A 26,019-nucleotide genomic window follows, 5' to 3' on the forward strand; every position below is an offset into this window, starting at 1 on the left:
TTGTGAAAAGGTAAAAACATTTTCAATATAGAAGGTGAGTGGTTGACACTACATTTAATTCTTCAGCAAGTTATTTTTCTGAGAAACTAAAAGATTACTGGAATACATACAATATTGTTGTATAGTTTATTATGAAAAGATACTTCCAGTGTATACATATGAACCAAAAATATCTGTTTACCAATTCCACTCACACCCCACTCACAAAGGCATATCAACAATATCAGTGTTCCTTAATGGCACCTAGAAAACCTATCCTTCCCCCTAAACAAATGGCTTTTTGCAAGTCTGCTGAGGTAAGGAAATCCATCTATGTATCTTGTGTTTACATACTTTGAGGCAGGGCAATAAAGCTCTTTCAACACAGCAGTATACTCATTTAAAGTTATCTGACCAGATACTTTCTCCCATGGCTAAGAATCTCATTCTTTCCTCATGTTACAGAAGAGGATACTAAGTAGAATCAAGGTTGGGAATTTTAAAATCTACATTGGAGGGCCATATTCTAGTCAGGTCTAGGGTACAGCCCAGGCATTGCTTTAAAGAGGATCTCAGATGACTCAGTTTTGTGACCTCACAGTTGCAAAAAAATGTCAGATGCTCCAGGATACCACTGGCAAGAAAGAGGTTCCATCATTCTTCCCCTCAACATATAACCAGATAAGTAGTTCACTTTTATTTATGACCAAAAGGCTACTACACTTTCAACTGCCTAATTCCCACTTTAAAACTTCATGCTGGGTGCAGACAAACTAATATAACACTTTTCCTCCTCTGTGTGTTAAATCCCACTGTGCTTCATGAAAGGTAATAGAAACAACTCACCATAATTTCCCTTTGCCATGAGTAGCTCTGATCTGCCAGATATTGACAAAGTAAAAGAAGAAAGGGCAGCAAATCAGTGAACCAAAAATCTTTCGGTAGCGATGCTAGGCATAATTACCAGACCCCACACCCAAAACCCAGAGGAAAAGTGGCCCATCTTAATCCATAATTACACTTAGACCAGCATGGACAGCACCTAACCATATAATACAATGGAAAGCATCATTTGACATCAATCCTTAGAGGTCATAATTAGTGAAGGGTGAAAGTTGGTTTTCCTTTAAAAACAAATGTGGCAGTATTTACAACTTGTCCTTCACCAAGGCTAAGTTGAGGAACCCTGAATATCAAGAACAAAATTTACACCATTAATTTGGGTGCCACAGACACTAGAATAATAGTTATTCCTTTAGGCCACTAGAAACTACCCTCCCTACAAAAAAAAAATGGGTTTAACGCTTGATAATATTAAGTCAAAGATCTACTTTTTCTTGACAGCTCAGCCAATTCTTCCCTGATGTGCTGTACAGAAACCTCATCTCTTTTCATCTCTGCTTGCTTCAGTGCTTCCTGGTAGATCTCTTCTGCTTGTGTATATCGTTCTAAAATAACCCAGAGAAAAGGAAGAATAAGAAGAAAATGTGTTTTCAAAGTGAATCTGAAGAGAAAGCATTAATGAGGATACAGGTGTAATTTACTGTGTATTTATTAGTAAGTGACAAGGCTGGTATTGCCTCTTTTTCTTCCTAAATGACAACCTGATTTAGCCTGGAATGTGTAAAACACCAAGCCACTGAGTGTTTTGGGATTCCTTACTATGTCCTTTCTGGTATACCCTAGGGTCCTCACTGGACTGGACAAGGACTACACTATGATGATCTGTGTATGGTGACATGTTATCTTAGATTTCTGAAAAATGCAGGTGAAGCCCTAAGCAGTATGTATCCTAGTGTGCTAACACACACATTCCTAATCACACTAGTTTTGCCAACACAGAAATGCAGTATAGTTGTGAGAACAGCAATCTTTAAAGCACTACGAAGTTTTCCCTAGCTTGATAATGGTTCATCGGGCTAATGCAAAAAATATAGAAGTTACCTAAATTAAACAAAATAGTTCTTCAACCTAACAGACATGTTGTTTTTGGCCTTATTCAACCAGCCTTTTAATTTTAGGAGTTTCCGCATTTCCCCTTACCTTCCTTTAAATACCATTTCACAAATTCATAATTAAGAAATATCCCTTCCTAAAGCAAGTCTGTCAAGTTTCCAAAGCTACCTACCTCTGTGTATCAAAATTGCAGCTAGATTACTGAGTACCATGTGCAGCTCAGGGTGATTTATCTGTCTTGCCAGATCTGATGCCCTTTGCATATAAATATAGGCCTCATCAAAGTGGCCCTGTGCGTCCAGAGTAGTAGCCAGGTCACTCATGAGCACAATGGTCTGTTAGATAAGAGAAAAACAGATTTTTCTTTAAAAATACACCATAATATTAATTTGGAGTTTGTTAAATTGTGAGTATAGTCAAGATTTCATCTTTCCAGGCATTCCACAAAAGATGAGGAACGTAATCAGCCTTTAACAAATTGTGGGCATTTGTTACTCAAATTGTACAATAGATATTAGTTCAACAAATGATACAAATTTTAAAAATTAGGAAATAATCAGATTAATAAGTATTATTCATTTTATCAAATTAGAAGTACCAAGTGAAAAGCAACAGCAAGAAGCTCCAATATGATCCCACTAAAGGTTCAGCAGTTTTTAGAAGCAGCCTCCTATGATCTGACTACCTCTGGGATCTGGGAGCCTCATTGTTTCATATGTAGTTCCTGCTGGTGATGCTGAGACTCCACAAAGAAGTGATATATCATCTATATAGGAAGACTCACATTAAAAGTATTTAAACTTTTTTGGTACTAAGAGACTTTTTCATCCTCCCTTACCCACTGATCCCATGCTTTAAGCCCTCTGATTGTATTTCTCAGTGATCTGAATCCCATGCTGCTTGTATTATTCCTCAATGATACTCTCATAAGGCACTCTCTCTTTTTTCTTTTTAATAATAAACCCAATCTTTTGTTCCCAAGCAGCTGCATTTTTTTTTAGAGAGAGAGAACTTTAATATTTATTTTTTAGTTCTCGGCAGACACAACATCTTTGTTTGTATGTGGTGCTGAGGATCAAACCTGGGCCACACGCATGCCAGGCGAGCGTGCTACCGCTTGAGCCACATCCCCAGCCCTGCACTCTCTTTTAATAAGTCCAAAATCCCTTTCCTGGAGATAATTTGTACCTCAAATTCCCTTCCCAAACATTCCATGTTCAATCCAGTGGGTCTTAGGTTGGGAACTGCAAGCTTTCAAATAAAGCAATCTACTCCTCAGCACTTGAGAATTTATTCTGATAGAAGAGAAAGGGATGATTTCAATTTAACATGTTCAGTATTATAACATGAGTCCCAGCCAGGGGCGGTGGCTCACGCCTGTAATCCCAGCTCAGGAGGATCCCAAGTTCAAAGCCAGCCTCAGCAAAGGAGAGGCACTAAGCAATTCAATGAGACTCTCTCTCTAAATAAAATATAAAATAGGACTGGGGATGTGGCTCAGTCCATGAGTGTCCCTGAGATCAATCCTGGTACCAAAAAAAAAAAAAAAAAAAAAATTCTTTAACTGTGGGGCAAGGGAGGCAAGGACACTCATGTATAACTTTCTTATAAGATTCTAGGGCTGGGGATGTGGCTCAAGTGGTAGTGCGCTCGCCTGGCATGCGTGCGGCCCGGGTTCGATTCTCGGCACCACGTACAAACAAGGATGTTGTGTCCGCCGATAACTAAGGAATAAATATTAAAAAATTCTCTCTCTCTCTCTCTCTCCTCTCTCACTCTTTCTAAAAAAAAAAAAAAAAAAAAAAAAAAAAAAAAAAAATTCTAGTCGGGGGTCTGCAGACTCCACTTTGAAATACCACACGGTATGCTCTGAAGCCACAGAAGCACACAGTGCCTGCTTACACCTCCCTAGTAGTGACGGATCAGTAATCTCAAATCTTTTCTGAAACAAGTAGTCAGGGACAGGGACACTGGTGGTAAGAAACTGAATGAACTGGGGCTGATTCTGTTCCCAATGTGTGGCATTTCTAAAGGCACTGCGTGTTTTCCTCCTTTACCTGTGGGTGTCTTTCTCCTTGTATTTCTTCAGAAATCTGCAGAGCTTTTTCATACATCCTTTGTGCCTGTGATGGCTGCTTGGAGAACAGAAGGTAGCGTGCACAGGAGTCTAAGCACATGCCCAGAAGGAGGTGGGTATTGGCTTTTTCTTCCGCTAAGAAAGAAATAAGAGCACTGCTATGGAAGGCAAGGATGAGTTAACCAACCTGCCTCAGCATTTTGAGTTATACCATGACCTATAATCCACCAAGTCCCAAGTGTGTAATTCTGCTAACATAATAAACATTAAAACTATTTCGTAATTACAATAAATGATATATTTGTATCTGGGATGATGGTACAAAAACAGGTTAATATAGAACCCATTGAATAGTTTACGTCACTTAGAAACACTCTTGACCTTATGTTAAAAGGAGACAATTTAGGTGAATTAACATCCAGTTAAATGACCTTCCGGACTAGCTGAAATTGTGGGACTTTTCCCCTCATTTAAAGTAGATTAAGGGCTGGTTTTGTAGCTCAGTGGTAGAGTGCTTGTCTAGCATGGGTGAAGCCCTGGGTTCGATCCTCAGCACCACATAAAAAACAAGCCAGACACAGTGGTGCACACCTGTAATCCCAGCAGCTCAGGAGGCTGAATCAGAAGGATCATGAGTTCTAAGCCAGCCTCAGCAAAAAGGTGCTAAGCAACTCAGAGAAACCCTGTCTCTAAATAAAAACAAATACAAAATAGGACTGGAGTTGTGGCTCGGTGGTCAAGTTCAATCCTCTGTACCAAAAAAAAAAAAAAAAAAAAGTTCTTTGAAAAAAAATAATAAATAAAGCCCCTACGTCAGTTAAAATGTGGAATACTTTTATTTGAAGCTAGTAACATTTAGAAGAAACAGATGAAGATAAACCCAAAGGAGAATGAGTCAATGCAAAGTCTAGATCCAGTGAATGAAAAATCTTAAGAGGGCTGGGGTTGTGGCTCAGTGGCAGAGTGCTTGCCTCGCACATGTGAGGCACTGGGTTCAATCCTCAGCACCACATAAAATTAAAGATATTGTGTCCATGTATAACTAAAAATACATTTTTAAAAAAAGAAAAATCTTTAAGATGGGGGGTGGGGGAAAATCCACAATGCATTAATAATTCAGAGAACACTAAGATTTCTGAACTGAATGGAAAGTTTCAAGTCAAATTTTAAAAACAGTTGATCCAATTTTGGGGTGCACCTCTCAACATAATGCATTATCTGAAGAAGAAACTTAAAACATCTCACATCACATGAAAGGAACTGGAGAAAGCAGACCTACAGAACAGTAACTTGTATAAGTAAGACTTTGGAGAGATGATCCAAATAATATACAAAAGTGAACAAGCAAGAGTAAATGGAAATTCTGCAAATTTTTTAAAAAGTAAATGTTCCCATAAAGGACTAAAAGGAAGTTACCTCAAGTAATCTCATATAACAAAATTAGCAGACACTTAACTGAAGCTGTCCAGTTGGGTTTACATTTTTAACCAACAAAGCTATGGTTCATAGCAGACATTTCTCCTTCCATGTCTTCGAAGTTTTCAGAAAATTTACAACTGGCATACAAAATTTAAAGACTCATCAAATAAACTATGGTCAATATGAACAGAAAAAATGATTATACAATGAAGAAAGGCAGCTAAAAATGAAAAGAATGAGATCTCTTTGTGCCCCTTAAAGCAAGTTCATAAAGAGGAGCAAATTGTAAAAATATGAGAAGATTGAGAATACTGTACAACTCATAAAATTTATATCCTCTGAGAACATTCAAAGATAAGGAAAAATTTTCAAAATATACCAAGAAAATCACAAAACAAAATGTATGATTATTCTGATTTTGGACACACTATGCTCTAAAAATGATTACTAAATCTTATTCCAGGAATTTGTATTAATATATCTTCAGTTTCTGTATTTTTAAAAAAATGGTCTTTTTACATTTTATACTTAGAATAACTTCAAAAATATAAGAATAAAGGGCTAGAGGTACAGCTCAGTAGTAAGAGTGCTTGAGGGGCTAAGGATGTGGCTCAAGCGGTAGCACGCTCACCTGGCATGCGCGCGGCCTGGGTTCGATCCTCAGCACCACATACAAAGATGTTGTGTCCGCCGAAAACTAAAATAAATAAATAAATATTTAAAAAATTCTCTCTCTCTCCCTCCTCTATCTTAAAAAAAAAAAGAGTGCTTGAGTAGCACGCACAAGGCCCTGGGTTCCATCCCAGTCCCTCAGAAAACCAAAGAGATGAAAACAAAAAACACAAAAGCACAAAAATAAAGTGACAAGCAATTCTAATGGATAAAGTTATTGCTTTATCAGTAATAGCAATTAACTAGAGGAAAAGGCAGAAAGCATTCAACTCTAGTTATATTTTCAAAGAAGTATTTTAAAAATACATCTTAAATTCATATCCCATTCTGACCACAATAAAAATGGAAAGATCTTTTGAAAAACCTGTTTTAAAAAAATATGACCAAGAGAAATAAAAGCATACTATAACACAATTTCAAAAAATTAGGCTTCATAAGAGAACTTTTAGCATTTGCCAAGTTAAGGGAAAATAGATTTGATAAGGTCAAAAAAAGAGAGTTCTGGGTGGTGCATACCTATAATGCCAGCTACTTAGGAGGCAAGGAAGGAGGATTGGAAGTTCTAGGCCTGCCTCTGCAATTTAGGAGACCACGTCTCAGAATAGAAAATAAAAAGTGTTGAGGATGTAGCTGAGTAGAAAAGCATCCTGAATTCAATCCCTAGTACAGATTTCTGTCTGTCTGTCTGTCTCTCTATCTCTCATACACACACCCCATTAAAAAGTTTCGATTCTAAGAAATAATTATTGAAACATGGTTCTTTGAAAATTAATACAGAAACAGGTTATATAAGGAAAAAAATCAACTTAATAGTAAATAATAAATTGAGGTAGTTTATATAAATCCCCCCCAAAGGATCATTTAAACCTGGGGGAAAGGTCATATTTATTTCTTCAAACTTTATATTCTTCAAACTTTATATTTTCATTATTTCTAATCATAGAAAAAAAATGCATCTTAAAACTTGAAGAAACCAGGATTTATTATAGAATCTTCTACTCAAAATATAAGCAAATAGTATTCTCAAATATACTAAAGGGCATTTACTTCAAGAATAAAAGAATGGCTTAATGCATTAGCATATCAAGTTAGGCCTACACAAAACACAGACCAAAAACAAATTTGATGGAAGTACTGGAACAATTATATGCATTTATAAAACTACATTAATTTAAAAAAAAAGTATCTCCTTTAGGAAAACAAGCACAGACCTCTCTAATCACCCTCTCATATCCCTCCCTAAACACCAATAACAATAAAGGAAAGTCTAAAAAGGTCTTCAGAACTAAAAATATCAGCTACCCAAATTCCAGGAACATCTTTGATTTTTTGCTAAACCAAACCTCTAGTTTAATCAACCACTAGCAATTCCTGAAGACACAATGGTTTTAATTAAGGAGGAAAATAGAAACTAACCTAAGGTTTTTGGTCCCAGTAATATGACTGATAGTCAGAAACCCTTCTGCTTCAGATACCTAGAAATGTTAGATAAAATAGAAGAGTTAAGTTAAAACCCTGAGAAGAAAGCACGTGAACTGACACAGCACACAGCAAAAAACACAGTTTTTGCTGGCTTTGTAGGGTGACCTGGGTGTTTCTGTATTCCAGGAATTAATACAGCCTTTGACTTGTATAAAATGAAGAAACACATCCGAAGTCCTTGTATAAAATACATTCCCTATATGCATATCCCCTCATAAGCAAAAAGTCACTCTCTCATTGGACAAATTATCAATTACTGGAAGAGCTTTATTACATGTCTTTTTCCTTTATTAGAAATTTAGCTCCCTGAGGGCAGTAACTTCATTTATAGCTGGAGCTCATGCCTGGAGTATCTGGCACATAATAGGCTCTCTGCTTTCTCTTCACTGAATGGTTCAAAAACTGAACAAATTAATAAACAACACAAGTACTTAACTAAATATGAGAAAAAGATATTATGAAACTGAAAATTATAATTACAGAATTAAACAATAATTAGTATCTCATGAATCTATGAAAACTCAAAAAAATCATTAAAATCATTAAGAAAAGGATGGACTAATAACAGGCCTGGGCAACTAGCCATCCTGGTGGTGGTGGTGGTGGAGGAGGAAATTTTATCCCTATCTCATGGCATATTTTAAAACAACTCTAAACTCCTGCATGTAGGGAGCAGAGAGAGACACCAGTCCAGAGGCCAATTTGGGAACCTGACAAGACGGCCTTTAGGATGTCTGCCCTGCAGGATCATCAGGAAACCTAGCCTTTGCTGGCAGAACCAGTTGCTGACATTACAGCAGAACCAGAGGAGAGCAGAAGCTATTATTTTCATGGGGTCACGGCTATCCCCAAAGATTTTTCTTTTGAAGGATGGACTTTAAAGCTTGAACTATTCATTCCAGAAAATACCTCATACCAGCACCTAAAGTATATCTCATAACCAAATTTTAATCCTAATGTAGATAACTTGGGATGATGATGTTTGGATATTCTGAAAGATAAATGGTCCCCAGCTCTGCAGATCCACATAGTTCTGCTAGGCATTCAGGCTTCATTAAGTGTCCCTCATCCTGAGAGTCCATTAGCAATGTAGTGGAACAGTGGAAGACCAATGAAGCCCAAGTCCTATGAACAGCCAGACCATGAACTAGGCTGTATGCCATGAATAATATTTAAACTGGTCCAATCAGTAAGTATGCATCACTTCCATTCTACCAAGAACTTCTTATCTTTTGGTTTGCATTTAATGTGTATGGTCTCAGAAACATTACAGAATAAAACCTCAAATGCTATGGTGATTAAATACACATTAGCAAATCTGTATTGTCCTGATTCCCTATTATAAAGCACAAGCAATGGCTCTCTGCTTTTTCATTTCCCCAACCATGGTTTAAATATAAAGCACTGGGGCTGGGGTTGTGGCTCAGAGGTAGAGCACTCGCCTAACATGCGTGAGGCACTGGGTTTGATCCTCAGCATCACATAAATATAAAATAAAGATATTTTGTCCACCTATAACTAAAAAATAAATTAAAAATAAAAATAAATAAATAGAAGCACTATGAATAAAGGTAGCTGTCAAGAGTTAGCTACAAGGGGGTTTATGTTACTTTTGAGGGATGGTAGATTTGTTTTAATTTTGTGGGCTTCTCCCCACGCGCTCGCACAACCACCACCACCCCACACTTTTTATGGTAATCTGATGCATTCCTTAAAAGCAGCTAACCTAGTTCATTAAAATGTACTCTCTAGGGGCCGGGGTTGTGGCTCAGTGGGCAGAGCGCTTGCCTAGCATGCATGAGGCACTGAGTTCGATCCCCAGCACCACATAAAAATACACAGATAAAATAAATGTATCGTGTCCATGTACAACTAAAAAAAAATTTAAAAAATAAAATAAAATGTACTCTCTAGCCAAGTCTAACTTATGCAGAATGCTGTTGATCAGCAAGCTTGACCAAACCAAAATGGAAATAATAAACAGCCCTTACTAATGACACTATGATTTTGCTGTCAAATATAGATTCCCCCCTTCAAAAACAACTTGTGACCATTTTGTATAACTTAAGTGAAAACTTACGTTTAGTAAAAAAGTTTGTTATCCTAAAAACAAATAAGCTCTAAGGAAAATTGGAGACTAAATGTAAAAAAAGGCAAATATTTAGAAGAGAATATCTTTATAACCTTAGAAGAGTAAAGGACTTTATTAAATGACACATAAAGCAACAACCATCAAAGAAAATATCAAAAGCATCTTATTAACATCCAAATTATAATCTGTGTATCAAATGCACTAAAGTAAAAAGACAAGCCACAAAAAAGTTATGTAACCCACAAAACAATAAGAAGTTCAAATACACGAAGAACTCTTACAAATCGCTAAGAAACAAAAATTCCTTAAAAAATAAGCAAGGGGGCTGGGAATGTGGCTCAGTGTAGAATGTGTGCTTAGCATTCACAAGGCCCTGGGTTTAATCCCTAGTACCACAAAAACTACAAATAACCAATCAATAAATGTGCAAAAGAACTAAATAAATTTCTCAAGAAACACAAGTGGCCAACAAATATATGAAAAAATGTTCAACATCTATAGCAATAAGGGAAATGCAAATCAAAACTACACTAAAATTCCATCTCAATCCAGACAGAATAGCAATTATCAAGGATACAAATTAACAACAAATGCTGGTGAGGTTGGGGAGAGAAAAAGGTACACTCATACACCATTGGTGGTACTGCAAATTAGTACAACCACTTTGGAAAGCAATATGGAGATTTCTCAAAAAACTAAAAAGGAAACCACCATCTGACCCAGCTAACCTGCTCAATATTTATCTAAAAGAACTAAAATCAGCATATTTTATATATATATAGTGTTTATAGCAGCACAATTCACAATATAGTCAAATTATAGAATCAACCCAGATGCCCATCAATAGATGAATGGTTCAACAAAATGTGGTATGAATACACAATGGAGTTTTACTCAGCCCCTCCCCCCAAAAAAAGAATGATATAATGGCATCTGCCAGTAAATGGACAGAAATGGAGAAAATCATGCTAAGAAAAATAAACTTGACTCAGAAAATCAAGGGAATGTTTTTTCTCTTATGTGGAAGCTAAAGCAAAATAAGGGAAAGAGGGCAGTGAGGAAGGGTATCAAATATAAAGATATAGGGAACATCAGTGGAGTAGAAGTAGGAGAATGAGGTGGAGGGGAGGTGGAGGAAAGGGAAAGAAATATGAACTGAATCTAACAGAACCATGTCATATAATACATAAACCAAAGGGAATATCTCCCTTATGTATATATAGAAAGTACCAAACAAAAACAAAGGAGTGAAAGAAAGATCAGCAGAGGAGTGGGGGAGGAAACAGGACAGGGAATGGGGAATGAAATCAAATTCCTTATATGTATAATTATGTCAAAAGGAACCCAAATATCATTTATAAATAGAAGTCTAATTTTCAAAAAAGATACATAGAATTTTCAGAGCAGGAAATTTCAACAGCCAATAAATACATGAAAAGATGTTCTGCTTTACAAGTGATCAGAAACATACTAATGCCACAATGAAATTCTTTTTCATACCCCTAGATCATCAAAAAAAATTTTACACTGTGATATATTCAGAACACGGATTTCCATACTGCAGTTTTAGTGTATGAATGAGTGAGAGCCATCTCTATAGTGTATCACTCCTTGTCAGTGTGGAAAAAAGGCTCCCCCCCTCACCCACAACAGTGGATTAATAAGAGGAAATTAATTGCCTCTTCTGGACAGAGTCAATCCAGAAGACATGTTGTACTTCCATAAGTAAATAGCCTCTGTGTTTAAAAAAAAAAAAAAAAAACTACTTTTAGTATCAACATAGATACATCTCAATAACAAAGTTGAGTAAAAAAAGCAAATTGCAGAGCTGGGGTTGTGGCTCAGAGGAAAGAACACTCACCTCTGAGGCACTGTGTGAGGCACTGGGTTCAATCCTCAGGACCACATAAAAATAAAATAAAGGTATTGTGTCCACCTACAACTAAAATATAAATGTTTAAAAACAAAAAAAGCAAATTGCAGATGCCATTCCTACAAAGTTTTAAAACATATTAGCACTATTAAATATTGCTTACTGATATATACAAGTATAATAAATAGATAAACAAGACCCAATTCAGGATAGTAGATACATGTAGGCAGGGAGAGTATTATGTGTGTGTGTGGGGGGGGGGGGGGGGTTAAACTCACCTAAATAAGCAGCAAATATTGTAAAATACTTACATTTGACAAAGCAGAGGGGAAGGTAAATAGGGTATTAGTTAAATTCTTCACACTTTCATTTTTCTTGACTTTTTTTTTTTTTTTTAGTTTTCGGCAGACATAACATCTTTGTTTGTATGTGGTGCTGAGGATCGAACACGGGCCGCACACATGCCAAGCGAGCACGCTACAGCTTGAGCCACATCCCCAGCCCTTTCTTGACATTTTTAAAACGAACCATAAGAAGAAAAACAGAATTTACTCTTCCGAATAATAAATTAGTAATGTGGAACACACTGAAGAAATCTCCAAAATGTATGCAAGAAAACAGGATAAATGTGGAGGCTGGGGCTGTGGCTCCATGGTAGAGCACTTGCCTCACACATGAGAGGCACTGGGTTCTATCTATAGCACCACATAAAAATAAATAAAGAAAGATTTTTTTAAAAAAGGATAAATGTGAGTAGAGAAGCCAATGGTGAGTGACATTCCTGAATAAAAGTCCAAAACAAGCAGAAGAGAAGCATTCATCAAACACTCATGTTGATGAAAATGTTCACCATATACCAGGCAATTCTCACGGAGACAACTCCATAACTAATGTGACTGCCAAATCCTAGAAAATATCCAGCCAATAAACCACCTTCGAAATGCTCTTCTACGGTAAGTTCCACTAAGTCTATACTTCCAGATAATGAAAAGGGAAAGGCAGAATGTTCAAAGTGTATTCAGCTCATCTTACAGAAGACAGTGAAAACAGACATTTTTCCCAGTAATGAGCTAAATGTCTAAATAAATATAAAAAGAAATTTTAGGTTACTCCTGATAAAGCTGAAAATCATATAAGTACCTTTCCTCCAAACTATAAATGGAGATTGATGAGGGAAATTCTCTAAAGGAGGGACTGAGAACAAAGGAAGTAACAAAAATGGAAAGCAGTTTTTAAAATGCAAAAATTAGACTAATACTTTGCATACTAATTTTAAGATTCCCTATCACAAGACAATTGAGATTCAGTTTAAAAAAAAAAAAACAACACCATTTTCACAAAAGACACTGAAAAAATGACTCACAAAAATCTAAGAATAAGATATAGTAGAAATCATAAAACTAAAATTTGTGGAAAAACTTAAAAATAGGGAAAAGATCATTTATCTGATGAAGGGATAATATGCAATAAAGATGTACATATAATGTATATATATTCATGTGTATATGCATATATATTTGGGATTGTTTAAGCAGATCATAGAAATGTGTATAATGAAGAAAGAGCACAATAAAATTTCATCTTGAAAAACTAGACAAAATATGGATATGGAAAACAACACTATCAACCTACTAGACCTAACAGACATAAAACACTCACAAGACAACACACACACTTGTCTCAAATTTGCACATGCAACGTTCACCAGAATAAACCACATGTGGAGCCATAAAAACAAGTCTCAAACTTTAAAAGGACTGGACCTCACATAAAGTGTACTGTCTGATCACAATGGTATAAAATGAGAATTAACAACAGAAGGAAATGTGAGAAATTCACAAATATTTGTTAATTAATAAACACATTCCTAAATAGCCAAAGATTCAAAGAAATTATAAGAATTAGAAAGTACTTTGAGATACATGAAAATGAAATTATAATGTATCAAAATCTGTTAGATGCAGGTAAATTTTATAATTACAAAGGCCTATTTAGGAAAAAAAAAATTATTAGCCTAGTTTTTCACCTAGGAAACTATCGGGAAAGGTGAGACACACAAAATAAAGCCAAAACAGGAAAGATGTATTAAAGATTAGAGTGGAAATAAGTGAAACCGAAAAACAACAGAGAAAAACAATGAAACAAAAATCTGGCTCTCTGAAAAGATCAACAAAATTGCCAAAATCAAGAAGATACAATGAATATAATGGTTAGAAAGATCATCAATTGAGGGTGAGGAGCCACTGAATAATTAGCTTGATCACTACATTGCATAAAACTTTTAAAAAATGTTTAACAATCTTAGGGCATTTAATTCTCTGAGGTAGCTTCTATTATTACTCTTATTTTACCAATGAAGAAACTGAAAAATATCTTGTCCACAATAACAGTGCTAATCAGTGGTAGATCCAGAATTCACACTCCAAATTCAAGCTCCAGATTTCAAGTTCTCATCCAATCAAATATTATGTCCAGAAATATTTTGATTACTTAAAATATGAAAATGAAAATAACTCAGAAGAGTATGAGCAGGAAGAATCAATGTGAAAAATCTTACTAATTTAAAGAAAAGAAATAAACCCATAAAATTAAGAACTGGAAAAGAAATGCAATGATCTCAGATACATAAAGTTATTATACAAAAGGTACATACATAAGTTACTACGATAGACAATTCTGATCATTCAGGATTTACTCAATAGCCTGGCTAATCACTGAACTGCCAGTTACTTGAGAAAAAGTGCCTGTACAGTTTAATCTAATTTATTTGACATTTTCTGCTACTATTTGCAGTAAAGGTTTTCTAACTCAATCAGATGGCAATCTCCTCAAGTAATTTATATCAATATAATATGAATCTAATACTTTGGTCTCAAAATACTTTAGGAACTTTACAAAACACTTCTGAAATTCAGAATATAAAATTCATGTGAAAATGGGAAGAAATTTTAAAAGAGGAGCATGTGTTAGCTGTTTTATAATATAACTCAAATATGTAACTCATAAAACTCAACAATTTTTACTGCTACAAGACTCATCAGATGAATAAATCAGAATAGAAAGCCCTAAGGGGGTGGGGGTGAGGGGCAGGGAGGTCAGACACCAAATTTCTTAATGATGATTATTCTCTTGAAGAAAGTAGTTATCAACTGAGAGTGGAGGTATACATCTGTAATTCCAGCTACTTGAAAGGCTGAGAAATTGGATCCCAAGTTTGAGGGCCAGCCTGAGCAATTTAGCAAGACTGTTTCAAAATGAAAACAGAAAAGATTAGGGGCATAACTTAGTGGTAAGAGTGCTTGCCTGGCATGGATGAGGCCCTGGGTTCCATCACCAATACCGAAAGAGAAAAAAGAAAAGTAGTTATCAATTTCACACAAAAATAAATTCCAGAGAAAAAGTTTAAAGAGAAACTTAGAAGGATGGGGGGAATATTCAACTTATTTTAAAGGTGAAAAATACTTTTCTAAGCATGAAGCTTCAGAAGAGCAGGGACATTTGCTTTACTTGCTGCTACTGGAATCCTAGAACACCACCCAGCACAGAATAGTTATTCGGTTAGTACTGATTAACAATTAGTAAAAGCAAAAGAAATAAACCAAGAAATATAGATTGAATTCCAAAAGATTTGTCTCATGCAAGTCATAAAAATCCCTAAACTGAATACATACTATGTGATTCATTATGTAAGTTTTAATAAGGAACCATAAAAATATCTTCTAAAGGAATGCAGCAGTAAAGCTAAAGAAAAGCAAATGAATGCTTTAGCAAAATTAAGGAGAGCAGTATCTTGGGTAGAAATGAAACAGGCTGAAATGAAGGACAACTTCCTAATTATTGTATTTCTGCAACCTTTATTTCCTTACACTGAGAGTAAAGGCGCTAGGAGATACCTAAGAAGCTAAAAGTGGCCTGTTTGCATAGGATACTAAAATCTGCATATGCATATTTCCTGCCTTTTGTCCCATTAAGTTTCCTCTTTGCCTCTTCTTTGAAAGATTTCCTTCCCCAGAGCCTCTAGAGATGAAAATTTTGGATTAAAAAATTTCTTCTACCTTCCTTCAAAGCGGGCTTTGAATAAAACCTATTTTCTCTCAATTTATCTCTGCATATTTGTGAGGTGCAAGATGCAGTGAGAACTAGCCTCTTGCTCCTATAAATAATAATTCCACCTGATAACAGGAAGGGTGTAACAGTGGTCCACTTCACCCACACTGCTCAAAGGCTTATTTTTTTAAATTTATTCTAATTTGTTATATATGACAGCAGAATGCATTTCAATTCATAGTACACATACAGAGCACAATTTTTCATATCTTTGGTTGTACACAAAGTAGAGTCACACCATTTGTTCATACATGAACTTAGGGTAATGATGTCCATCTCATTCTTTCCTACCCCCATGTCCCTTCTTCTCTTCCCCTCCCTCCTTTTTGCCCTATCTAAAATTCCTCCATTCCTCCCATGCTCCGAACCCCCATCCCCATATGGATCAACATCCTCATAACAGAGAAAACATTTGGCATTTGGTTTTGGGAGATTGGCTTACTTCGCTTAGCATGATATTCTCCAACTCCATCCATTTACCTGTAAATGCCATGATTTTATTCTCTTTTAATGCTGAGTAGTATTCCATTGTGTATATACCACAGTTTCTTTATCTAGGTTGGTTCCACAATTTAGCTATTGTGAATTGTGCTGCTATAAACATTGATGTGGCTGTGTCCACATCAGTATGCTGTTAAGGATTATTTTAAAAGGGATATGTTTGTCCTTTTCCTATTCTCTCTCCCTCTCCCCTTCCCTAATCTGGGGCAGGGAACAAGAGATTACCTTTTCCCATCCTAGGGCAAAGTTATCTATCCTTGAGCACATACCCCCACAGGAAGGAGATCAAGGAAACTGAGCTTTTGATAATGAGGTAACAAGGAAAAAGAGACTGGGGTTGGGCACACACAGTGCAGAGACACACAGCATCCAAGAATCTAGTAATTCACTGTCACTTCCTGTTCTTATTCTTTAAACTATACAAACGTTAGTTTCACATTTCCTATTTGGAAAAAAAAAAAAATCAACCACTTTATAAATACAAATAAGGAGAGGGAACTCAAAAACCAAGGGTTAACAGTCTTACTTAAGAAAACAAACAAATGATACACACCTCACTGCTTATCAAAGGAGGAGAAGGAAAAAAAAAAGCTGGGTTATACAACAATGTCATATCATGAGGCTTACAAAGGTTATAAAAAAATTAATGAATTTTTGGGAAAAGGGGGACACAGCTTTATCACAATAATAAAAACCAATAATAGTTAACACTTTTGAGCACCTATTATTATTAGGCATCATTATAATACTTTATATACATCAATTCATTCAATCATTCAAAGATCTGTTGGGAAAATTACTCAATCTCATACTAAAGATCAAAGCACAAAGAAATTAATTAATTTGACCAAGTCACAAAGTAAACAAATAGTAAAACAGAAAATGTAAACTAGCAGTTATTTCAAAATTTGGCAATATTCATCAACAACCTTAAAATGTATTACTTTTGATAAAGAAGTTCAATGCTAAGAATGTATTTAAAAACAATAAATACACTGATGTCCAATAACAGAGAACTATACTACAATGTAGATATGCCATTATAAAGCTACAAGGCTAAAGAAAGTATAGAGAAAAATCAAGGGAGATGATACCAAAAAATTACAGGCAAGGGGCTGGGGTGTGGCTCAGTGGTAGAGTGCTTTTTTAGCGTACGTGAGGCACTGGGTTTGATTCTCAGCACCATATTAAAATAAAATAAAGGTATTATGTACACCTACAACTAAAAAATAGATATTTTTTAAAAAACTACAGACAATACAAAGCAGAGAGAAAATGGTAAATTACTAAGCACCTAAAAGGGAAATGACAACTGAATGCCTACAGCCAGACATACCAGTGAGAGAGAAGCCAACCAGCTTCCAGGAACACCATAAGGGTCTGGAACTGAAGAAAGCAAGTACTATGATAAAACGAATAACAGGTCCTAGAAATATAAAACCAAGCAACCAAAAAAGTTATCCCAGAGAAAAATGAAACGTTGTACATAAAGTTGTAAACATAGTATCCCTGGCTCAGCAGATAACACTACTTAACAAAGGGAATATTTGTACATAAGCACAACTTGTGCTAAATCTTCACTCTTCCATAAGTCAATAGCTTCCTAAAATAATAAATCAAGAAATAGCAAATTTTACATAACTTAGAAATATGAAAGTAAATATCAGAAGAAATTAGTTGCATTGAAAATAGATGGAATATTTGTAACAACTAATAAAAAAAAAAAAAGAAAATAGATGGAATGAAGAGTGGCAAGGAAATGCTATTGTAAATTAAGCCCTGAAATACTATTTGGCTTTTTTTATACTATATATTGTTAACAACAAAAATTAAGTTTCAGGGCTGGGGTTGCCCCTCAGTAGTAGAGCACTTGACTAGCATGTGTGAGGCCCTGGGTTCAATTCTCAGCACTGCATATGAATAAATAAAATAAAGGTCCATCAACAACTTAAAAAAAAAAAAATTAAGTTTGAAGAGAAAAAATATAAATTTACAGTAAAAAATTATAGAATATCCAGAAAAACATGAAATATAAATCTCCTATAAATCTACCAATCAGGGAAAGTCACTGTCTACATTTTGATAAAGATCATTCAACCTCTGTTCTCTGCCTATATTTAATCTTCAGTATTTTAGAAAATTAGGGTCTTATTAATTATACCATTTTGTAACTATATTTTCACATAGATTTTTATAGACATTTCCTCAGTAATCACTACTGATCTACAATACAGGGAAGCAAAGACTCCAGACCAGGTTTTTTTAGTTTGTTTTTTTGTAGTTGTTGTTTTTGGTACCAGGGATTGAACTCAGGGGCACTTGACCACTAAGCCACATCCCCAGCCCTATTTTGTATTTTACTTAGAGTCGGGGTCTCACTGAGTTGCTTAGCAACTTGCTTTTTTGCTGAGGCTGGCTTTAAACTCGAAATCCTCCTGCCTTGACCTCCTGAGCCGCTGGGATTACAGGCGTGTACCACCATGTCCAGTCAGACCAAGGTTTTAATATGATTTTTAGTAATGTTTTCTTTGATAAATGATTTGCTTTGTACAAACCTGAGAAAGAATTTATTTCTCTAGAAATAAAATTATATGTTTACAATAGAAATTAGCTTGCTCTATCCAGCAAGAATTCCTTTATCTACGAAAAGTATTTCCATATTACATTTACTAGCTATTAAAAATCAGGTTAGGGGGCTGGGGTTGTGGCTCAGTGGTAGAGCCCTTGTGCCTAGCATGTGTGAGGCCCCGGGTTCAAGTCTCAGCACCACATATAAATAAAATAAAGGTCCATTTACAACTAAAATATATATATTTTTAAAAAATCATGTTAGGGCTGGGATTGTGGCTCAGTAGCAGAGCACTTGCCTCGCACGTATGGGGCACCAGGTTTGATCCTCAGTACCACATAAAAATAAATAAATAAATAAAGGTATTGTGTCCATCTAAAACTAAAAAAAAATTTTTTTTTTTTTAAATTAGGTTATAGGGGCTGGGGATGTAGTTCAGTTAGTAGCACGCTTGCCTTGCATGCACAAGACCCTGGTTTCAATTCTCAGCACCAAGAAACAAAAAAACAAAAAAACACTCAGGTTACATATGGTCCCTAACTTATTTCTTTTTTTTTTATATTTATTTAGTTTTTAGTTGTAGTTAGACATGATATCTCCATTTCACTTGTTTATTTGTATGGGGTGCTGAGGATCGATCCCAGGGCCTCACGCGTGCTCAACTAGCACTCTACCGCTGAGCCATAACCCCAGCCCCCCTAATTTATTTCTTAAAACATAAACAGCATGAGAGGAAAAGCCAAAAAAGACATACTCTAAAAAATAGTTCTTTCTTAGCAGCAGGATTAAGGATGATGACCTTTACATTTTTCTTTAGGCTTTTCTTCATTTTTTTTTTAAATGATAACTGGGCTTTTGGAATTGAAAAAGATAGATATACACTCCTACACTAGGGTCAAGCGTTCGACTAGTAGTTAGTTCACACACTTGACAGATTTGTTTTCGTACCTTTTGTTAGTTTCCTTATAGCACTTCCATGCTACACTAAAATTGTATTTGCTTACTCATTTTTCTTGAGTCTTCTGAGCTTCTATTATATGCCAGGCACTACTATAGGTTCTGAGGATTTAGTAATAGCAAAACAGATTTTTTTTTAATATTTCTTAGACACACTATATTTATTTATTATGTGGTGCTGAGGATTGAAGGATTGAACCCAGTGCCTCACATTTGCAAGGCAAGCACTCTACCACTGAGCTACAGCCCCAGCCCCCAGATGATGTCTTGATCCCTCTTTGATAGGAAAGACAAAAACTAAAAATGCTTGAACAAAAATATACTTTTATTGGTAATTCAGACAAGCACATAACACAGATCTCTACTTTAAAGCATGATGAAGAAAAGTTAAAGAGGTAAATAATACTATGTAGGAAGAGATGATTATTTTAGTCAGGATAAGCCTCTGAAGAAATATCTGAGCAGAGATCTGAATAAAATGAGGCAGCTACCCATGGAAGAGTATGGGAGAACAATCTAGACAGAGAAAATATTAAGCAAAAAGGCCTTAAAGATGGCATGGTGGGATAAGCTAGCACACGCCTGTAATTCCAGCATCTCAGGAGGCTGAGACAGGAAGATCCCAAGTTCATAGCCAGCCTCAGCAATGGCAAGGTGCTAAGCAACTCAGTGAGACCCTGTCTCTAAAGAAAATACAAAATAGAGCTGGGGTTGTGGCTCAGTGGTTGAGGACCCCTGAGTTCAATCCTCGGTACCACCCCACCCCCTGCAAAAAAAAAAAAAAGATGGCATGAACTTGGGATGTGCAAGAACAACAGAGATTCAGTGTGGTAAGAATGGAATGAGCAAGGAGAGTGCAATGGATGATGTAGGAAAGATTGGTGGGGGACAGATCAGAGGGCCTTATAGGTCCAAAGCAACTGGGCCAAAGCTTTATGGCTAAGCAACTGGATGATTATTAGTGCCACTTACTAACCTGGACTGACTTGTGGAGAAACAAATTTGTGAGTGACAGAATTGAAAAGATCCATTCTAGATATGTTAAGTGTGAGATGACCATTCACCATTCAAGTCAAGATGACAGGTAGGCAATCATACCCATAAGTCTGCTATTCAGGTGCAAGCTGGGGCTGAAGATGTAAATCTAAAAAGTATGAGAGTACATGGTTTCTCCTAGGGCATGAGGGCAGAGGGAAAAATGGAGAGTGTGGATAGCTCTGAACTCTATCACCACTTGAGGTCAGTAAGGGAAAGACATGAGTAAGGTGCCCCAAAATCAAAGGAATGTATTTCCAGTAGAAGAGATTAATCCCAAGTCAAAGCTGCTAATGAATAAGAAAGCTAAGGATTGAGAAAATGACTGCTAGATTTGGTGACTCTGAGAGAAGTGGCTTCAGTGGAGTGATGGAGAAGAAAAAGAAAAACTGATGTATGGTTCAAGAGAGAATTGGAGGACAACTCTATTGTGGTGTCTTACTTCATGAATTACACTTGACCACGGGATCCCCAATATCTCACTAGCTCTTGGCATACAGCAGGTATGAAAGAAGTTACTGAACAAATGTCAAATCTGAAAACTCCTAATACTTTATACAAAATTAAGAAACCCAAAATGGCATACCCTTTGAAGGGTTCCAGCCAACCTCATTCCATTTCCAGTTTCTACAAGTGTGGAAAAAACGCAAAACTTCTTTCTGTCTTTCCTTAACCTGCTGCTATTAAGAAAAGTAATTACTGCATTCTGACTGGTAGTTGAGGGGCCGGGGATATAGCTCAGTTGGTAGAGGGCTTGCCTCATGTACACAAAGCTCTGGGTTAAATTCCCAGCACCCCACCACCACCAAAAAAAAAAAAAGAAAAAGAAAAAAGAAAGAAAGAAATCTAGTAGTTGAACTAAGAGGCAAGAGAAAGGCCTTCCCTTTCTGCTTCCCAATTTCTTGGAGGTTATATATAGATTAAAATTGACTGATAATTTATGAACACATCTTCAAAGACAGTTCAAATAAAAAATACAAACAAAAGAGCTATCAAATCATTCAAACAAAATATCCCATCTTATTCCAGACTTCATAATATTAGAGTCACAGTGAACAATGGATATCTTACCCTCCCTAAAACAGACATAAGCCTTTTGTGGAGAAAACACAACATCCAGAAGAGTCCGGTTTCCTACCTGACATAACATCTTCTGATAATTCCTTTTCTCGTTCAATTTTTTCCTCTAGAGTTGAAATGCAGAATTCATAGCCAGCGAGAGCAAATTCTTGTCTGTGAAACAAAGATCAATAATCAACTATTTACCTTTTCTCAAACTCTTCTTTTACCTCCATCTTTCCAGCTCAGGTTTCAGCATTATTGGTAAAGGGAAGTAGGAATTATGCTTAAAGTATCTCTGGGCTATCAATCTACCAATTCTCAAATTTTTTTCTAAAGTAATCTATTTAAGGTAAATTAAAACATGAAAAGCTAGGGATGCTGTGAAAATTTTCACAACTGACATAACCAGTGGTCTTTCATCATCTCTCACTATCAGTCTCAAATGAGTAAGCATGGGAAAGCCCATACCTGATCAAAGTAATATGAAGTATGACCTAACAAAGGGAAGCTCAGCTCCCCCTGCACTGGGGATTCCAATTGCTGCGTTCATGTAGCTTCTGGGGAGCTTTTGATTGTATAATACTTCTCTCAAACTATAAGTCTTTGATAAAAGTTTTCCAAAGTAATGAAACTTTTAGCCATGGCAATATTTAGACTAACTCTAGTTCTGGACCCTCAGTCAACTGAAGATGGCATCCAAGCATGCAGATTGACTCTCTGATTTCTATAAAGAGATGCAGAGGAATATGACAGAAATTTCTCCTTCAAGCTGGGCAAGGCAGTGCATACATGTAACCCCAGTGGCTCATGAAGCTGAGACAAGAGAATTCAAAGCAACTCGAGGCCCTTCACAATTCTTTTGAGACACCAAAAATAAAGAAGGACTTGGGCATGTGGATCAGTGGCTAAGTGTCTCTGGGTTCCAAAAAATGCAATTCCTCCTCTATGTAGGAGCTTAGTTTTGATTTTTGCTCTTCCATGTTGCCTCTACTATCTTACCAGAAGTAGCACTATAAATCTCAACTCTTTTCCTCTAGTGCCTTCCCAGGGAAGAGCTGATGACCCTGCTGAGTTACTCTATTCTTAGAACAAAAGCATTCCCTTTCTTCTCTGGACCCAAACCTTGGTAGCAGGGATCCTTTTCAGCCAAGACATGGGGGCAGGAAGAGGCTGCCACAAAATGCTCCCAGTAGAGCAAGAGGCCTATAAAAAATTCCTCGCTTGTGGGGCTGTAGCTCAGTGGCACAGCGCTTGCCTGGCATATCTGAGGCACTGTGTTCAATGCTCAGCACCACATAAAATTAACAAATACATTTATGCTGTTTACAGCTACAAAAAAAAAAAAATTCCTCTCCTGACTCATATTAGACTTTCTAAGCCTCAGGACCTGGCCTTGTCTTCTACCTTATGATTCTCTCAACAAAACAGAATGAAAAGTACTTAGAGGTTAATTATTAATGGATACTATAAAAGCTTTCACATCTACAAGATTATAAATTTGTCTTACTTTCCTATGTTTTATTGGTTTTTATTGGCTTCTTACCTGAGCAGTTCAGTTCCACCGACATCTACTCCTATTTGATACTCTTCCTAGGAAGATTGACCTCAGCCAAAACATTTCCTGGTACCCATCAAACTTAAAGCTCTTTAGACAACTTGAAGTCAAAGGCCCTCGGAAGTTCTACATTCAATCAAAATGCAGAGAGGGCTTGATGAAAATGAAGAAGCTGTGACTAGGACAGCAGAGACCAGTACCAGGGCTTCAATGAGAACCCTTTGTACAGTATCTGACTTGATGTCACTCCAAATCTCTGGCACCAAATTCTGCAGTAACTAAAAATGTAAGGAAAGCTAGTTTTAATTCTCCCCCTAAACTCACCCCCAATAAAATTCCAGTCTAGAGTTCTCTGCTTACATCCTATATGCTTCTTCTTTGAACTCCACCTAGAAACTGATGGGAATAAAAGGCCCTCACTCATCAGTGCTCTCAGCCTTTGGCATGTTATCTAAATTGTTGTCTAAAGTCATCCTATGTACCTGGCATATTTTTTTTCTTTATAAGAAATGACTTACTTATTTATAGATCTCTCCTGTACTCTCAGCTAGTTCCCCTTCCAGAAACCTACCCTATCATCAACTCTACATAAGGACAGTGGTCAAGTCATTTAAACAAAATATTTTATTCAAAACCTCTGCTAAGGTCTTAAAAATAGCCATTTATTGTCAAGCATGGTGGCGCAAGCCTGTAAACCCAATGGCTCAGAGGCTAAAACACGAGAATGGCAAATCCGAGGCTAGCCTCAGCAAAACTTAGCAAAACCATTTCAAAATAAAAAATTTTAAAAAGGGCTGGGGATATAACTCAGTGGTAAAGCACCCCTAGCTTCAATCCCCAGTACCCAAAAGAAAGGAAAAAAAAGAAAAAAAAAAGCTGCTATTTTATCAGAATGGATAATGAAAATGAACCACAAGATACTCCCACAGTGACTCTCACCATGTACCTTGATACCTAACAACTTCTTTTGCTGATGCCTATATCAAGAGAGTGGTTTCTTGGGGCTGGAGTTGTGGCTCAGTGGTAGAGCACTTGCCTGGCATGTGGGCCCTGGGTTCGATCCTCAGCACCGCATATAAATAAATAAATAAAAGATCCATTTACAACTAAAAAATATTAATTAAAAAAAAAAAGAAAGAAAGAAAGAAAGTGGTTTCTTCAAAGTGTATTATCCCCGACAATTTTACATTGCTCTCTCCACTTCTAGGAAGAGCTAACTATGGTTCCTGGTTCACATTTTAACTTCCCTTCTCGCTTCAAGCAGGAACAAAAAACTTGACTAGCTTTATCACACAGCCAGGTGTGAGGGCCGTGTGCTTCCCCTCAGCAAGCTAAAGGAAAAAGCAGGGCAGACCTGGAAAAGCCTGAAGACTGCTAAGACAAGGGATGGGACAATTGAAAGGTGAAAGCCAATTTTTTGAAGACCCTGATGACTTGTAGGTAAATGAAGATTATATGACACCCTAGGATCAGAGTTTCCTGCCCATAGGCCCATTCTCTCGCCACTGTTACACCTACATTCTAACCACACTTACCTATTCTGAGCAGCATAGATACTGGCCAGTTTTAGGGAGATTTCAATTATTGCATTATCTTCCTATTGGGAGAGAGAAATAAAGGTAATTCATGACAAGTAAAACTTCCTCACAGATTATTTCAGATCAACTTCTTGACTTTTAGATAAATTAGTGAAGTTCTCAGCAACCATGCTTTTGAATTAATGAAAGATTGGCCATTTTTATAGAGGTACAGGAGCAAAAAATTCACCTTTTTTGGTCAAAGCACACATTGAAGACTGGGGGAGAGGTTTTCAGGAAGCAAAACTATTTTAAAAACCGCTTCAATGAGGGGCCAATAATAGGCAATATTCTTACCTGCTTCATGCCCCCTCCAAGCAGGTAACTCATTGTTGCTTTAAAAAGTTGTTCTGCCTAAAAGCGTAAGGAAAAGATTTTTCATTTGGGCCCGATTCTCTACATGACCCTTGGATTCTAAGTGTCAGTCTGATGTAGCACTCCTATGTATATACACATGTGTAAACACACACACCCCAAACACACAGAAAAGTACTTTTTTGGAAGGAAAATGAACCAAAGTATCAGGGTCCCACATCCTGTGTATCTTAATCTAAACTCTGTGGATGAGTAGAAATCAACTTCTCATCAAATCACTGTGGCAGAGATTGCAAATTGTCCCCAATAGTCACTCTCCCATCATTATGGCTATAAAATCCCCTCAATTTTTAGCAGATCAGCCTTCCTTAAAGCTACATGTAGTCATATGATGAAACTGTGGCCAGGAGTTGCATGAAGGAAGAATGTGAACTTTTTAAACCATAACTTATAAGGATGCTGCTTGCCCTTCATCTTCTTTTTCTCCCTTCCTGCAGGCTGAAAGTGTCAGCTGACCCATGCAGCTTAGAAAGAACCAGACTTCTGAACCAGACAGCAGAGATGCCTATCTTGCCTTTAGTCTTTAACCTACATGTAGACTCACTTCAGGGGCTGGTGTTGTGGCTCAGCAGCAAAGTGCTTGCCTAGCACATGCAAGGCCTAGGGTTCGATCCTCACACCACATAAAAATAAATAAAAATAAAGGTATTGTGTCCAACTACAACTAAAAAATATATGTCAAAAAAAAAAAGAGAAATAACTTCATCATCTCTGAGTCACTATATTCTGGG

At 36.5% G+C, this 26,019-nt stretch overlaps 1 protein-coding gene and 1 pseudogene across 12 annotated transcripts in view; one reads left to right on the forward strand and one right to left on the reverse strand.

The window, feature by feature from the left end:
• The window catches only part of Ttc19 (tetratricopeptide repeat domain 19), a 43,934-nt gene that overhangs the window by 14,983 nt on the left and 2,932 nt on the right, over window positions 1–26,019 (reverse strand). For 5 of the 12 annotated variants that reach the window (XR_013092678.1, XR_013092679.1, XR_013092680.1 and 2 more), the window contains exons 5-12: window positions 25,211–25,267; window positions 24,872–24,933; window positions 21,858–21,952; window positions 6,063–6,128; window positions 3,993–4,147; window positions 2,108–2,270; window positions 1,311–1,427; window positions 826–857 (exon numbers count right to left, since the gene is read on the reverse strand). Coding sequence is in view for 7 of the 12 variants with exons in the window: in XM_076870331.1 (XP_076726446.1) it covers window positions 826–857; window positions 1,311–1,427; window positions 2,108–2,270; window positions 3,993–4,147; window positions 6,063–6,128; window positions 21,858–21,952; window positions 24,872–24,933; window positions 25,211–25,267 (747 nt within the window). In the remaining 5 variants the exon portion in view is untranslated. Of the gene's footprint in view, window positions 1–112; window positions 1,428–2,107; window positions 2,271–3,992; window positions 4,148–6,062; window positions 6,129–21,857; window positions 21,953–24,871; window positions 24,934–25,210; window positions 25,268–26,019 lie in introns of those variants that run through there. The other 7 variants (XR_013092681.1, XR_013092682.1, XM_076870334.1 and 4 more) reach the window with 5 other exon arrangements.
• Window positions 8,316–8,796, forward strand: LOC143409851 (ubiquitin-conjugating enzyme E2 N pseudogene; annotated as a pseudogene).

This window comes from Callospermophilus lateralis, chromosome 11, assembly GCF_048772815.1.
Source record: "Callospermophilus lateralis isolate mCalLat2 chromosome 11, mCalLat2.hap1, whole genome shotgun sequence".
Lineage (NCBI taxonomy): Eukaryota > Metazoa > Chordata > Mammalia > Rodentia > Sciuridae > Callospermophilus > Callospermophilus lateralis.